Source organism: Lepidochelys kempii, chromosome 5 (assembly GCF_965140285.1).
Source record: "Lepidochelys kempii isolate rLepKem1 chromosome 5, rLepKem1.hap1, whole genome shotgun sequence".
NCBI classification, from domain to species: Eukaryota; Metazoa; Chordata; order Testudines; family Cheloniidae; genus Lepidochelys; species Lepidochelys kempii.
Window position 1 is genome coordinate 136457873 of NC_136384.1, and position 16363 is coordinate 136474235.

General features: G+C 48.2%; 1 protein-coding gene across 4 annotated transcripts in view; it reads left to right on the plus strand.

Moving 5' to 3' along the window:
* Positions 1 to 12051, plus strand: part of LOC140911917 (class I histocompatibility antigen, F10 alpha chain) — a 33053-nt gene extending 21002 nt beyond the window's left edge. For 2 of the 4 annotated variants that reach the window (XM_078852986.1, XM_078852989.1), the window contains 6 exons: positions 3332 to 3607; positions 4813 to 5088; positions 6749 to 6850; positions 7265 to 7297; positions 10237 to 10278; positions 10823 to 12051. In XM_078852986.1, coding sequence (XP_078709112.1) covers positions 3332 to 3607; positions 4813 to 5088; positions 6749 to 6850; positions 7265 to 7297; positions 10237 to 10278; positions 10823 to 10827 — 734 coding nt within the window. In that variant the 3' untranslated portion in view covers positions 10828 to 12051. The remainder of the gene's footprint in view (positions 1 to 3331; positions 3608 to 4812; positions 5089 to 6748; positions 6851 to 7264; positions 7298 to 10236; positions 10279 to 10822) is intronic. The other 2 variants (XM_078852987.1, XM_078852988.1) reach the window with 2 other exon arrangements.
* Positions 12052 to 16363: the final 4312 nt, after the last annotated feature.

The following is a 16363-nucleotide window of genomic DNA, read 5'->3' on the forward strand; positions in this document are numbered from 1 at the left end:
AATTGTTTGCACCTTTGGATTTTGGGTATTGTTGCTCTCTGTTCATGCGAGAAGGACCAGGGAAGTGGGAGGGTGAAGGAATAAGCCCTCTAATAAGCAAGATTTAGCAGTTTCATCTGTTAAGGTACACCTACCAGCAATCTCAGCATTCTAACCCCTGCTGGGTGGGTGGTCAGTTTTTTCACATGAAATGTCCATTCACTTCCTCAAGGGCTTTGAAAGGCTATATCCGCTGTCATAACCGTACAGCTAAGGATAGCCTAGAATTCCTCCTTACCTGTAAGGGTAAATAACCTGGTTGGCACCTGACCAAATGGACCAATGGGGAAAGAAGATACTTTGAAATCTTGGGTGGGGGAAGGCTTTTTTTGTGTATGTTCTCTTGGGAAGCAGAGAAGCATCAAGTCAGAAAACTCCTTCTCCTATAAACCATCCTAAAAGTCTCTCATATTACAAAAATTAAAGGAGACTTGTGGCACCTTAGAGACGAACCAATTTATTTGAGCATAAGCTTTCATGAGCTACAGCTCACTTCATCGGATGCATCAAAAATTGTAAGTAAAAGCCAGGCAAGGCGTGTTAGATTATATTTTGTGAATTTTTCCTTTGCTGGAGAGAGGTTTATTCCTGTTTTCTGTAACTTTGAAACTAAGCTTAGAGGAAGTTCTGCTGTGTTTTTGAATCTTTTGTTACCTTGTAAAGTTATTTTCCATCCTGATTTTACAGAGGTGATTTTTACCTTCTTTTTTAAATAAAATCCTTCTTTTAAGAACCTGACTGATTTCTCTATTGTCCTAAGACCTGGGGGTTTGGGTTTGTGATCACTTTGTAACCAACTGGTTAGAATATTATTCTCAAGCCTCCCCAGGGAAGCGGGTGTAAGGGCTTGGGGGGATATTTTGGGGGTATAGGAACTCCAAGTGGTCCTTTTCCTGATTCTTTGTTAAATCACTTGGTGGTGGCAGCATACCTTCCAAGGGCAAAGTATTTTTGCCTTGGGGAAGTTTTAACCTAAGCTGGTAGAAATAAGCTTAGGGGGTCTTTCATGGGGGTCCCCACATCTGTATCCTAGAGTTCAGCGTGGGGAGGGAACCCTGACACCCACAAATCTTGGAACCCATCCCCCTGGGGGACTTAAAACTGGTCCTGTCAGAGCTCACGGGGCCTCCCTTTGAGCCACTGGCATTGTGCCCTCTGTTGTTCCTTTCCTGGAAGGTCGCCTTTCTGGTAGCAATTACCTCAGTCAGGAGGGTCTCGGAGATTAGAGCTCTTCTGTCAAAACCTCTGTATACAGTGTTCTTTAACAACAAGGTACAACGTCGCTTCCACCCCATGTTCCTCTCAAAGGTAGTCTCGCAGTTCATGTAATCAGGCTATTGTCCTTCCTATTTTCTTCCCGAAGCCACACAAGAATAGGGAGGAATGACATCTCCATACTCTGGATGTTAGGCACGCCCTAGTGTTCTGTATAGAAAGGACTATATAGAAAGTCGATCCGTCAATCCACGCAGCTCTTTGTGGCAGTAGCTGATAGGATGAAAGGCTCAGAGAATTTCATCCTGGATCACATTGTGCAGTCACATGTGGTACGAGGAGGCAGGTGTCCCACCACCCGCCTTCCTGACGGCCCGTTCTGTGAGAGCACAAGCTTCCTCAGTGGTGTTTGTGGCCCAGGCCCGATCCAGGACATTTGCAGAGCAGCCACCTGAGCGTCAGTACGTACTTTTTCTTCCATCTACGTCATCGCTCAGCAAGCTAGAGATGACACTGGGCTTGGTTGGGCAGTGTTGTAATCCACGTGTCCATGAACTCCGAGCCCACCTCTTAAAGTACTGCTTGGTAGACACCGAACGTGGAATGGACGTTTTTGAAGCAGTTGAAGAAGAAAAAATGGTTACTAACCTTTCTGTAACTGTTCTTCTTTGGGACATGTTGCACACGTCCATTCCCCGAGCCACCCTCCTACCCCTCTGTTGGAGTTGCTGGCAAGAAGGAACTGAGAAGGTGCGGGGGGGTCAACCGGTCCCCTCGCCCTGCGACATGAGCGCATCGTACCAGGGGGCGCTAGAGCCGGCCTGAGGGGTATCACGGAGGGAAAATTCCCGGGGACTGTGGGTGGGGCCCACACACCTAGCGTGGAATGGACGTGTGCAGCACAGCTCTGAGAACAGCCGTCACAGGAAGGTTTTTGTCCAAACCTGGGGCATGGTTCAGGGATGCAGCTTAGTAGGCTTGGCTCTCACCTGTGGCTGTGACACCAAATTTTATTTGTATTTTAATCCCTTGGCCGACATTTTTCCAGAAGTGATTAGTGATTTTTGGGTGTCTGAGATTCAGAGGCCAAGTGCTTCCACATTCTGATAAGGTCCCTTTAAAAGGTCTCAGTTGGGCACCCAAAATCACTAGTCATTGCTGAAAATCCAGGCATTTACCTCGATGTATCTAATGCAGGGTGGGGGAGGGGTGAAAATATTTGGGACCCTGTTTGGGTTATTTTTGTGCCCCCACATTCTGTCCTGTTTGCCAAGCGAGGGCTCTGATCCGTTCCTCACACGTTTCAGTCTTCCTTGTGATCCCCACAGTGATCTCTGTTCACCACAGCCTCCCTCCCTCTCCCCTAAATTCTCCTTCCTGTCCCCATCCTCACCTCCCACCCCCCAGTCTCCCTCCCTGTCTCCTGTCAGCCCAGGGGTGGCTGTATTAACTGAGTCTGCTCTTGGTGGTGTGCGAGATGGGGGCCGTTGTGAAGATTCGTCTGGCTGTAGGAAAATGGTGGCCAGCTGTACTAAAGGCCGTCAATGGCCTGATCCTTACAGGGAATCACCTTGAGACAGTGGCCATGTGAAAAAGAGGCCAAGCGCATCCGAAGCTGGTGCTTTGCCATTCCTAGATTGAGTTGGGAGGACGGGGAAGAGGGGGCAGGGAAACAGAGGGACCCTGGGGATTCTGTGAGGTCATGAAACCAGAGCAGAGGTTAGTGTCGGGGACAGACCTCCTGTACCCCGTCCTCACGGGGACATGGGGGTACTGTGAATGGAGGAGGTGGGGGACCAAGTGACCCCGAGGACCTGCAAAATTAATACAACCAGAGCAGAAGAGAGTGGGGAACAGACCCTCTGCACGCTCTCTTTCCCTAAAATGACCCTGACGACAACAGGCTCCCTCCTGAAAGGAGCTGGGAGGGTTTAGGACCCCACAGCATAAGTGGGAACCCCATTTCTCAGGGGAGGGAGGGCCCAATAACAAGGGGAGGATCCACTGGGCTACCTGCAGTGGTGTCTTGGTGAGATTTTCAGAGAGAGGCTGCTGCTGACCCTCAGCTGTGTTTTAGGGTTTCACATTATTCAGGTGATAAGCGGCTGTGATCTCCAGGAAGACGACGTCATTCAGGGGTTCTACCAGGATTCATATGACGGACAAGACTTCCTTACCTTCGATAAGGAGACCATGACTTGGGTAGCAGCAGACATTGGGGCTCAGATCACCAAGAGGAGATGGGATACTGAAGTACTTGACAATCAGCAGTGGAAACGCTACCTGGAGGAGAAATGTATTCCCTGGCTAAGGAGTGCTCTAGAGTACGGGAAGGAGACTCTGCAGAGGAAAGGTAAAATGGGGGACAAGCCCCACCCAAGAGGTCACTACAGGTTACATCTCCATTCCCCAGCCCCAGTTCCAAAATGGAGCAGGGGGGTAGGGGGCCGTTCAACTAACCTCGCATCAGGGATGGGTGGGGAAACAACCCCCCCCCCCCCCGCCCACCCTCTGCCCGCTCTGGTGGAAAAAGATATAAGAAATTGATAAATGATAAAAGCAGCTCACTGTAGAGGAGCTGTATCTCCAGAGCCACTTGACCAAATGAGCCGAAATTCACAGCACAAATTCCTCCTCTTCCCCTGGTGTGATGCAGCAGTTATCAAGGCAATCTGCCTGTGCCTGTGCATTTTAGAGCACTCTGAAAAATAGACTCTGTAGAGAAAGCTCCACTGAACTTTAATTATGGAAGTGCCACCACTTCTCTGGACACCAGCTTCAAACACCATATAACTCTTCCTCATTCACTGTCGCACCATCATATTTGTTGTGTTACCCCCAGCCCCTCTGTTCCACCAATGACGGTAGTTTTGTCCTTGTTGCCTCTTTGTCCAACTTCTCCCACGGTCATCTATGTGCTTCCTTCCATGCCATCCCCTACATTGGAATTGCCCTCCCCATACTAATGTAGAAGAAGGCTCCCCTTGTCCTTGAAGTCTTCCTTCTCAAGACCTACCTTTGCTGCAACACTTCCTTACTTATTACTTGATTCTTTTATCAATAAGACCTCAGATAATCACACTCAGTCACATTTATTACCAAAGCTTTTTAGTTAAAGATTAATCAGCACAAACATAGAAGGGAAGAGGATAAATGCTTTACCACTCCGACTCAGGAGGACAGTTGCAGGATAGGATAGGAGATGACCACAAACGTAGCGTGTGATTAAGGATTGACATCTGTGACACCTGTATCTGGAGCTTAGTGAGGCCTTTTAAGGTACTTGTGTCACTCTGGCTGGGAGCAGAGGCTTCTGGTTTCCACACTCATAAAATCTGGTCAGGGACCTGGATTCGGGGTTCACCGTTGCTGATGCTGTGAATTGGGCACAGAAATCCTCTAACACGGTGGTTCTCTCTCATCAGAGGGATTCCGTCTCATGGACTTTCATCCTCTCCCCCTGCTCGGGTCTGAAAATTTCATGCTGCAAAGCTCCAGCAAAGGCTGCCTGGATTAGAGCTTGGAAACAACTAACTTCAATTTCTTCTTTTTTCCCAGTGCGCCCAACAGCTAGAGTGAGTGACAGGTCATCTCATGACGGCCTCATCACCCTCTCCTGTAAGGTCAGTGGGTTCTACCCCCGGGACATCACCGTGACCTGGCTGAAAAATGGGGAGAGCAGACAGCAAGAGACCTACTCTGAGGGCATCCTACCCAGTGGGGACGGGACCTACCAGACCTGGGTGACAATGGAGATTGATCCCAAGATCAAAGCCCATTATTCATGCCATGTAGAGCATGAAAGCCTGTTGGAGCCACTCTCTGTCTCCTGGGGTAAGGCATTTGTGTGTTTGTCTGTTTTTCTAGTGGGAGAGAGGGAATCCATTAAACTCAAACCCTGAAAATTCTCATTCGGATTTCTAGGCTGAAGCTGGAATTTCCTCAGGGTCTGTGAGGCCCTGTCCCCTTTGGCCCTGTCCCTCTGCAGTCAAGTTCTTGTGCTAGAGTTGGGACCCACAGTGCTTGGGGCTCATGTCTGCTCTCCAGTTTTCTGCCTCTGGGGCTGTTGGATACATCTCAGCAATACAGTGTCTCCGAAGGGAGAAGATTAGTCATGAGGCATTAATGCTGGAAGAGAGCAGTCTGAGCTCCTGCATAGGCCAGGGCAGGGAATCACACCAGGGACCAAGCTGGTAGCCTGTGGGCAAGCTAGAACTGATCCTTCAGAAAGAGATGCCCATTCCAGATGTAAAGTCTCTAAGGGATGGAGAATTTACCACATCCCAAGGGGAGCTCAAATCTGCCCCTTACTTGCAGTCAAAATTCGTCTTGCTTCAGCTTCCAGCCTGTTCTCAACTTCAGCAGGTTCTCAGAAACACGGCTCTGGGGGCCCTTCATCCTTGCCCATGTGGCCAGAGAGAGAGGTTTAATTTTGGGAGCAGCTTGTTTCTGTGTGCAGTGATGCTGGAAGGGGGGGTATGGCCTTGGAATGGAGCGAGGAGGCAGATAAGAGCCCTGCATCAGGAGGGAGAGTCTGCTAGTTCCCTAGCACAAGAAAGTCTTGGAAGAATTTTTTACCCATGGAGCTGCCTTCCAGCCATCTTTTTGCGTGTTAATTGGGATGTGGAAAAATGCAGCATTTGGAAGTGAAAACAATTTCTGAGAGGGCAGCCTGCACCGGGACTCTCATCAGCAGATGGTTTCGCATCATAATCTTGTTACCACACCCCCTGCCAATTTTTGTGTCATAAACCACATTTCCTTATTCTCTTAGAAATATTTTTCTTTTTGCTGTTTTATTACGTGCCTCTTTCTGACAACAGGAGAAGCTGATTAGTGAAACTGAATGTGTATGGAGAACTCGGGGTTTAACGGGCTTATATAAACCAAGAACAGTATTAAAATATCTCTGTCTTCTCCTGTTCAATTCCTGCCTCCTCTAAAAACACGCATTGTGTCTGTAACTCCATTCTTGGCAGGGAAATCCAGAACTTTGAGGTCAGTTTCCAGTTTGTCACCAGAATCACACAATGGGACTTTCCATTAGTCATTAAAGTCAGCGTGGTCAAGGGCGGGGGGGTGAGGGGCTGGGAGCCAGGACTCCTGGGTTCAGTTCTTGGCTCTTGCACTGACTCGCTGTGTGACCTTCAGCAAGTCTTTCCCCCCTCCAATTTAGGGACGATACTGACATCCATCCTCCCCCACACAGAGGTTTATGAGGATTGGTTAATGTTATAAAAGTCTTCTAGTTTAAGTGCTACATATGTATTATGATTTGAAGGGGTAGAGGCTGTGTCCAGGACTTTGTATGGTGGGGTGCAATGCATGGTAGGTGTATGGTGGCTGCGTGGAGCTCACTGGAAGGGGTGGAGGGTTGCAGGACTTAGCCCTAACCTGGGGAGCTGACTGACGGATCCCTGCAGTGGGATGGAAAGGGGGTTCAGTGGGGGGAGGGGATTTTTCCCCATTGATCATTCTCTCTATTCCATTTCAGAACGAAATAACAATCTGTTTCCCGTTTTGGCTGGCGTTATCACTGCAGTTTTCCTGATTGGTGTTATAATCGGAGTAGTCATCTGGAAAAAGAAACGCCCGGGTAAAGAATTGGAATGTGGGAACTCCCTGGACTTGCTGGGCCCTGCACACCCACCTAAGGACAACAGCAGTACAGGAACCAGTGTCAGTCTGGTGTAACTGCCCCACTGTGGTACTGAGCTAATGACCCCCAATGGGAGCTGCTGGAGAGAGAGACCCAGAAACTGGGTGCAGGTTACAGTTTATATGAGGCTAGATTTTTCCAAAGAGCACCCAGTGGGCTGAGTTCTTTGGAAACTCTGTCTCATTGTGTCTTTCCCTCCTGCCGATCATGAGTGCCTCGGACCTTGAGTCCATTACTGAGCGCCAGGGGTCTGTGCTGGGCCAGGGGCCCGGTTTCTAAGGTGCGGACACAGATCAGAGTCGGTTCCTGCCTTGGGAGCTGCATTCACTGAAATTTGCCTTTTCTCTGCAGGGAGGAAGGGAGACGGCTATGCTGTAGCTCAGGGTAAGTGACGAGAGACCCATCGCCTCTTTTCAAGTGGCCATCCCTGAACAGCGATCAGTGTTTGCTTGTGGATTTTAGCCTAGAGGCTCTGACAGGAGATCCTCGCTCCCACTCATAGGCCTTGTCTACACTGAGGATTTTAAGGAAATCTCCAACTATTGCTCTAGTACCATAGAATCATAGGACTGGAAAGAACCTCAAGAGGACATCTAGTCTGGTTCCCTGCACTCAGGGCACGACTGTTTCATCTCTAGACCATCCTTGACAGGTGTTTGTCTAACCTGCTCTTAAAAACCTCCAATGATGGAGATTCCACAACTTCCCTAGGCAATTTGTTCCAGGGCTCAACCACCCTGGCAGGAAGTTTTTCCTAATGTCCAACCTAAACCGCCCTTGCTGCAATTTAAGCCCATTCCTTCTTGTCCTGTTCTCAGATGTTGACGAAAACAATTTTTCTCCCTCCTCCTTGTCACAACCTTTTATGCACTTGAAAACTGTTATCACATCTCCCCCTCAGTCTTCTCTTCTACAGACTAAACAAACCCAATTCTTTCAATCTTCTCTCATAGCTCATGTTTTGTAGACTGTTAATTATTTTAGATGCTCTTCTCTGGACTTCCTCCAATTTGTCCACTATCCTTCCTGAAATATGGTGCCCAGAACTGGACACAATACTCCAGCTAAGGTCTTATCAGCGCAGAATAGAGTGAAAGAATTACTTCTCATGTCTTGCTTTCAACACTCCTGCTGATACATCCCAGAAGGATGTTTGCTTTTTTTGCAACAATGTTACACTGTTGACTCATATTTAGCTTGTGATCCACCATGACCTCTAGATCCCTTTCCTCAGTACTGCTTCCTAGGCAGTCATTTCCCATTTTGTATGTGTGCATGTGATTGTTCCTTCCTAAGTGGAGTACTTTGCATTTGTCCTTATTGAATTTCATCCTATTTACTTCAGACCTCTTCTCCAGTTTGTCCAGATCATTTTGAATTAGAATCCTGTCCTCCAAAGCACTTGCAACCCCTTCCTGCTTAATCACGTCAGCCACAATCACATCAGCCACAATATCAGAGGCTCGTTCACCTGCGCATCTACCCATGTGATATGTGCCAGCAGTGCCCCTCTGCCATGTACATTGGTCAAACTGGACAGTCTCTATGTAAAAGAATAAATGGACACGAATCCAGACGTCAAGAATTATAACATTCATAAACTAGTTGGAGAACACTTCAATCTCTCTGGTCACTCCATTACAGACCTAAAAGTGACAATTCTTCAAGAAAAAAACTTCACAAACAGACTCCAAGGAGAGACTGCTGAATTGGAATTAATTTGCAAAATGGATACAGTTAACTTAGGCTTGAATAGGGACTGGGAGTGGATGGGTCATTACACAAAGCAAAACTATTTCCCCCCACTCCCTCACCCCCCACTGTTCCTCAGATGTTCTTGTCAACTGCTGGAAACGGCCCACCTTGATTATCACTACAAAAGGTCCCCTCCCTCCCCGCTCTCCTGCTGGTAATAGCTCACCTTAAGTGATCACTCTGGTTACAGTGTGTATGGTAACACCCATTGTTTCATGTTCTCTAGGTATATAAATCTCTCCACTGTATTTTCCACTGAATGCATCCGATGAAGTGAGCTGTAGCTCACGAAAGCTTATGCTCAAATAAATTGGTTAGTCTCTAAGGTGCCACAAGTCCTCCTTTTCTTCCTGCTTAGTATCTCCACAAACTTTATCAGTGTGCTCTCTATGCCATCATCTAAATCATTGCTGAAGATATGGAATAGAAGTGGACCCAGAACTGATCTCTGTGGGACCCCACTTGTGATGCCCTTCCAGTCTGACTGTGAACCATTGATAACTACTCTCTGGGAGCGGTTTTCCAACCAGTTCTGCACCCACCTTACAGTAGCTCCACCTAGGCTGTATTTCCCTACTTTATGAGACGGCCATGTGAGACCGTAGCCGAAGTCTTAGGCTTCGTCTACATTAGCAACGTAAAAGCGCTGCCATGACACCAGCGTGTAATCGTGGCACCGTCGCTAGGAGACAGCTCTCCCAGCGCTCTAAAAAAGCCACCCCCCACGAGGGGCGTAGCTGAAAGCGCTGGGAGAGCGGCTCCCCGCGCCGGTGCTGTGACCTCACGGGCACTTTAGAGCACTGAAACTTGCATTGCTCAGGGGCGTGTTTTTTCCCACCCTGAGCAAGGAAATTTCAGCGCTCTAAAGTGCCAATGTAGACAAGGCCATACTAAAGTCTAGAGATACCGTATCTATCGCTTCTCCCCCATCCACAAGGCTTGTTACCCTGTCACAGAAAGCTATCAGGTTGGTGTGACACCATTTGATCTTGACAAATCCATGCCGACTGTTACTTATCACCTTGTTATCTTTTAGGTGTTTGCAAAGTGATTGCTTAATTATTTGCTCCATTTTCTTTCTGGGTACTGAAGTTAATCTGACTGGTCTGTAATTCCCCAGGTTGTCCTTATCCCCTTTTCAAGAGGCGGGAATTGCTGTTCATTGGCAGGGGGCGAGGGTGACGTCTGTGGTCTGCATGAGGGACCCCTCTGGGAACAGACCAAAGGGGGCAGAGTTGAGGTTGTTTGGCCTGAGTATCCTTAGCCCAGCATCTCCTACTTTGCCAGCCGTTGAATGTTGAGTGTTCCGGGCTCCCGTTCTGACGAGGCATGAAGAGCACAGAGCAGTGCTGACCCCCTGCAGTGGTGACATTTTTTGCGTGGGAATAATGGAAATCCTGGGCAGCTGCCCTGTAGACTGGTCTGTGCACCAACCAGCTCACTGCTAGGGAAGAGTGAGGTGATGACTGTTCCCTTCGGATAGGAGTCCCCGTATCTACTAACTCCGCTGAAACCCTGCCTTGTGAGAGACGCTAATATCCTCTCTCTTCTCCTCCTCCTCTGCACAGAAAATGACCAAGGCTCTAGTGGCTCTGACCTATCTGCCAAGGGTAAGTGATGGAGGCTGTAGCCTAGGGGTTCACTGCTCTCACTGAGGCCTCTGGAGAGAGACACCTAGTCCAAGTCATTGGACCCTCTAGCAAACCAGCCCCAAGGAGCAGGACAGGGGGGTTCTGGATCTCTTATTTCCCTTTTATTCACATGAGGGTGCAGGAACAGGTTTGTAGCCAAATCCCCCTTGTTTTATCTGTGATGAATTTAGGTGTGAAAGACTCTAGTGAGAGGGATTTCTCTGTGGCTGCTGACACAGCGTGGGCTGAGCTCAGCTTTTGCAAGGATAACTCCAGCTGCTTCAGAGAACAGTCTCCAGTGAAACTGCAGGGAGGAAGCAGGAGGGACAGAGCCCGGCACTTGGGGCTCCAGGAACCCGGGTCTGTGACCCTGGAGCTACAAGCTTTGTCAGTGGGGTTCGAGATTTTGTCCACTGAACCCTGCAGCCACTAGGGCGACCGTCCCACAGCAGCGTGCACTGTCATTGCAAAACATTCTGGCAGGTTCCCTTTAATAGACGTTGCCTGTGTTTAACTTCTGCAGCTTAACTGAGCCTGTTGGAGTCTGTGCCACGACGTGAGGGGAGCCCAGAGAGGAAGACGGATGAGCTCTGCTCTGTCTCCCTGCAAGAACCAGTCAACCCCTCCCTAGCTTTTCTCTGGCACTTGGAGTGTCCTGTGTGGGATTTCCGGCCTCATCTGTCTGCTCACTGAACCACTTTTTGCTTTTCAGATGTCATAGTTTTTTGTAATAATGTTTTATTTGCACAGAATAATTTCCAAAATGTGAATGGATAAAAACTCTGTTAGTCCGAGTTCAGTGTTTGCTAGCGTTCAGTGATGCACTCAGTGCTCTGGCTGCGCAGTGCTGTCTGCACACCCTGGGCGGTGCGCGAGATCTGTGAGCAGTAGCTGGTGTGTGTCTATGGTGGGGACGTCTGTCTTTTCTGTAGAATTTCATGATTATAACATGGTAAATGGCCGGGTCTACTCGCAGCTGGCAGCGCTATTGCTCTCATCGGCTGAGGCATTTTGCTGGACAGGAATAAGTGTCTGTGTTTAGTTTATAAGTGCCTCTAATGTCCTTTTCACCATTGATAGAGCCATAGAAATGCTGGGCTAAAAGGGCCCTCAAGGTCATCAAGTCCAGCCCCAATCTCAGGTAGCACCAAGTTAACCTAGACCATCCCTGACAGATGTTTGTCCAACCTGTTGTTAAAAACTTCCAATGACGGGGATTCCATATCCTCTCTAAGCAACCTGTGTGGTGAAGTGGAACATTTTCCTAATGTTGCGTGTGTATACTGTGTGTGCCTCAGTTTCCCCCATGTGCTGCATGTCTACCCAAGGTGGGGGGGGTGTCTGTTGTTGTAGAGGACCAGGTACCCAGTCTAGCAGCCTGGACCCCAGACCATGGCCTGGACACTTTGTAACTCAGCGACTGATGACCCGAAGGCCCATCCGAACTTGGAGCCAGCCAGTTATGGGCAGCGGAGAGAACAAAGAGCTGAAGAGAGAGTCACCTGGAAACCTGTTTGCCCGGGAAAGAAGACAAAGATGGAGGCGGGGCCTTAGAGGTGAGATGGGGTGGGCCACAGAAAGGAGGAGTCACTTCTGGGCTGGGAACAAAGAGTGGCCTGATTCCACCTAGGCGGGGACAGACCCAGATGGACGCCCCTGAGAACGTCTTGTAATCTGCTCCAGACGTACAATAAACCCGTCGGTGGGCCCACAAAAGCTTATGCGCAAATAAATCTGTTAGTCTTTAAGGTGCCACCGGACTCCTCGTTGTTTTTGGGGATACAGACTAACACGGCTACCCCCTGATACTTGTCTCCAAGAAAGATGTAATTTATCTGAAACGTTGAGAAAGTATTTAGAAAAACGTCAAGTAGATGCAAGTATTAGCATTAAAAATACTTTCAGGAAACAGGTTTAAGTTTGCGTGTGAGTTTTGTCAAATACGGTTATTGTAGGTGTATCTGCATAGAGAGAGAGAAACAGATTCAAAACTTTTTCAGCCTTTTGTGGTTTATTTACCATAAGTATCAGAGTTTGAAAGAAACACTTAGTACACCTGAACTCTTCATCTTTTATGATTCAAGCCTTTCCACTAACAAACACCCACCCACCACCACTCCCAGATCCTTCTCAGCAGCGCTGCTGCCGAGCCAGTTTGCCTCATTCTGTATTTGTGCATTTGGTTTTCTTTCCCTACGTGGTGCACCCACATTTCTTTGTCGAATTTCATTTTGTTGCCTATTGCCCAGTTCTCCAATTTATCCAAATCCCTCTGAATTTTAGCTCTGTCCTCTGAAGTGTTGGCAACCTCCTTCCCCACACCCCGCAGCTTTGTGTCATAGATTCATAGATTCATAGATATTTAGGTCAGAAGGGACCATTATGATCATCTAGTCTGACCTCCTGCACAATGCAGGCCACAGAATTTCACCCACCACTCCTAAAAAAGACCTCACACCTATATCTGTGCTATTGAAGTCCTCAAATTGTAGTTTGAAGACCTCAAGGAGCAGAGAATCCTCCAGCAAGTGACCCGTGCCCCATGCTACAGAGGAAGGCGAAAAACCTCCAGGGCCTTCCAATCTGCCCTGGAGGAAAATTCCTTCCCGACCCCAAATATGGCGATCAGCTAAACCCTGAGCATATGGGCAAGATTCATCAGCCAGATACTACAGAAAATTCTTTCCCGGGTAACTTGGATCTTACCCCATCTAAAAACCCATCACAGGCCATTGGGCCTATTTACCATGAATATTTAATTACCAAAACCATGTTATCCCATCATACCATCTCCTCCATAAACTTATCGAGTTTAATCTTAAAGCAAGATAGATCTTTTGCCCCCACTACTTCCCTCGGAAGGCTATTCCAAAACTTCACTCCTCTGATGGTTAGAAACCTTCGTCTAATTTCTAATCTAAATTTCCTAGTGGCCAGTTTATATCCATTTGTTCTTGTGTCCACATTGGTATTGAGTTTAAATAATTTTAATCATCTGCAGCATTGATCAGTCTGCTCTCCGTACATACATCCAGGTCATTAATAACGATGTTAAACACTGGACCCAGAACAGATCCCTGTGGAACCCCACTTAAGACCTCCTCTTTTGCCCTCACAATTTACAGCTCTCTCCTCCCCCTCGGGGTGCAATGACCCTCTACGGGTTAACAGGACCTTTTTCCAGTGAAAGAGCCTTTATCACACGGTGAATATTCTTAAGCATGTACATGTATTTATTAGCAATCAACAACTGATCAGCAGACTACTAATGCTCACCACTCCCAATAAAGCAGACAGACGTCTCCTTATGGCCAGTCAGCGTTGTGTCATCTGGGGCTCTGGCTTCTCCACAGTCTGGTCATGCAAGAGTTAAAAATCCTAGCAGTTCTGGTCTTGAGCCGTATCCCCGAGTTACGTTCCAATGAGCTTGTTTTCTCACCCTCATATAGTTAAAATGAGAATTCTTCTTATAATGCCTTCGCCACTTATTTTACTCAAATCATGACTATACCCTGCATCAGACCAATCATAACCCCTAATGGGCTATAACAATTTCTCTAGCAACAGCAAAACCTTCTAATTTCCGCTTATCAGCAAAAGCAGCTTTTAACTAAAACTCTCACGGGCGCCCAGTAAGAACCTTGCAGATACTCCAGGTTAGCGTGTCCATACTCCCTTCTGTTCCAGTGAATCTGTGACGTTCCTGGATCTGTCCCTGTGAGTGATGCTGCAGCTGCACCTGGCACTAGTTGTCCAGTGTGCTCAGGAGCACAGCAGGGGAGCTGCCTCATTCCTTCCCCCGTGGTGGGCTGCATGGACCCACCACAGGCTGGTGAGAGCTGCAGGTGAGAGACAGAGATGGTCTGGAGACCCCTCCCTGACCAGCTTCCGCAGACTGGGCCAAGCCCCTCTGCCTGTCCCATGGAGCCTGCAGGGCTTGCTGGGTTAACGCTAACCTCCTGGGTGAGTCTGTATCACACCACAGTGTAACCGGGACGTGTTGGTGGCTCCTCCCTGGGGAATTTGGGTGCTTGGTGCCCAGGGTTCGTCTCTGCTAGTGGCAGAGAGTACAGGAGCAGCCAGTGCAAACTTTTTGCCTTCCCCTCTGCTCATGGGTGGCCGGTCTTAAAGATGCCTCTGAACCAGGCACCTTCACCCAAAAGGCAGCTGATTCCTGGCCCATCGCAGGGCGTGAGCTGGCATCAAAAAGCTCACTCTGGGCAGGGCCTTGTACCCTTACTACCCCTATTTCTCCAGAGTTGAAAGGTCAAAATCCTCCTCAACTCTTCCTTTGAGATGAATAGCGTCTGAGCTGCGTGAACAGTGATTTGCACTAGTTGGTGTGGGGATGGGGGAGCTTGGTGTTGGTTGGGGTTGGGAAGCTCCCTGTGCATATCCCCCATCCCAGAGCTGGGGCTGCCTCCTCTCTGTGTGATGAGTTCCCTTCTTGATGGAAGGCTCTTGCAGCTGCTGTGATCTGGTGTAGTTTCACTCTGTTGTGGCTGTGATGATGACTGTGCTGGTTTCAGGCAGCCCAGTGGCTGTGTGTGAGGGAGCAGTTAATGGGCTGTTTTGATCTAGAACAGGGGTTCTCCAAATTCATTGCACCATGGCCCCTTTCTGACAACAAAACTTACTACATGTCCACAGGAAGGGGACTGAAGTCCAAGCTTGCCTGAGCCCCACTGCTCTGGGTTGGGGGGTTGAAGCCCAAGGGCTTCAGCCCCAGGAAGAGGGCCTGTAACCTGAGCCTCATTGCCTACCAGGCAAGTCTAAGCCAGCCTGGTGACCCCATTAAAGTGGGTTCACAGCCCACTCTGGGGGCCCGACCCACAGTTTGAGAACAGCTGATCTAGAAAGTTAAAAAGTTTCAACTGGTACCTAAGTAGCAGCTGCCCTTAATGACTTTATAAAAGAGAATGTTTTACATAGTCTATTCTGATATGCCAGTAGTAGCCGTGAAATACAAGAAATCATGTAAAAATAATCTTCTAAAATAACTAAATGAAATTTCAAAATTGTTATATTTTCTAAAATGATTTTTTTTCTTTTTTTAAAAATTCTCTCTCATTGGCAGTTTAAAAAAAATTATTTTCATTCTGAATTGGATCAAAAGCAAATATAAATATGTTTAAAATTCCCCATAAAATAGAAATTCCAGGTTCTGACTAGCTCTCCCCATAATTCCTGCCTCCCAACCCTCATTATAACAGCCAATGCTGGTCAAACTATAATGCAATTAAGACACTTTAATAGAGCTTGATGAAGAAACCAGGGATAGTCTGTTCTCTGTTTGTACAGCGCCTAGCGCAATGGGACCCTGGTTCATGCCCATGGCCACGATGGTAAACATAGGATAAAGGACAGTTCTGTGGGCAGAGGGATCTGGAATGTGGGGAGTGGGGTGTGACGCATCCTGGAGCCAGCAGAGGGCAGCAACGACCTCCTAGCAGACCTGTACTCCGGCTCCTGTCTCCGGGGTCCTTAGTCCTGGTTCTGTCCCCAGCCTGTGTTGGGAAATGCACAAAGAGCAGGACTGACCTGCCTCTCCCGCCGTGTGATCCTCACACAGAGACTCCAGCTCCGGCACAACACTTCACAGGGCAGCTGAATTTTCTGGGGGAAAATTAGCTAAATATAGGGTTAAAAACCAATCATTTCTTAAAACGTCCCCTTGTGTCTGACTTTCCTAATCTAGCCTTTCTGAAAGGCCAGATGAGATGATCAGAATGGGGCCTTCTGTCCTTAACATCTTTGAATTGGGGGAAAGGTGCAAAGCTGAAATGTTAGTAGCCACTTAAAAGCGTCAAAGAGTCCCGTGGCACCTCGTAGTCTAACAGACGTCTTGGAGCATGAGCTTTCGTGGGCGAATCCCCCCGTCGTCGGAGGCACGGAGTGCAAATTTCCAGAGGGGGGTGTAAATGTGCAAGCAAGAATCAGGCTAGGGATAACGAGGCTGCACTTGTGCAAGTCTGTTCATGAGGTTGATGGAGTTCCGCTCCATACAGCTAAATGCAGTGCCTTGCATGGTGTCAAGTATCGTACTTTAGCTGTATGGAGCAGA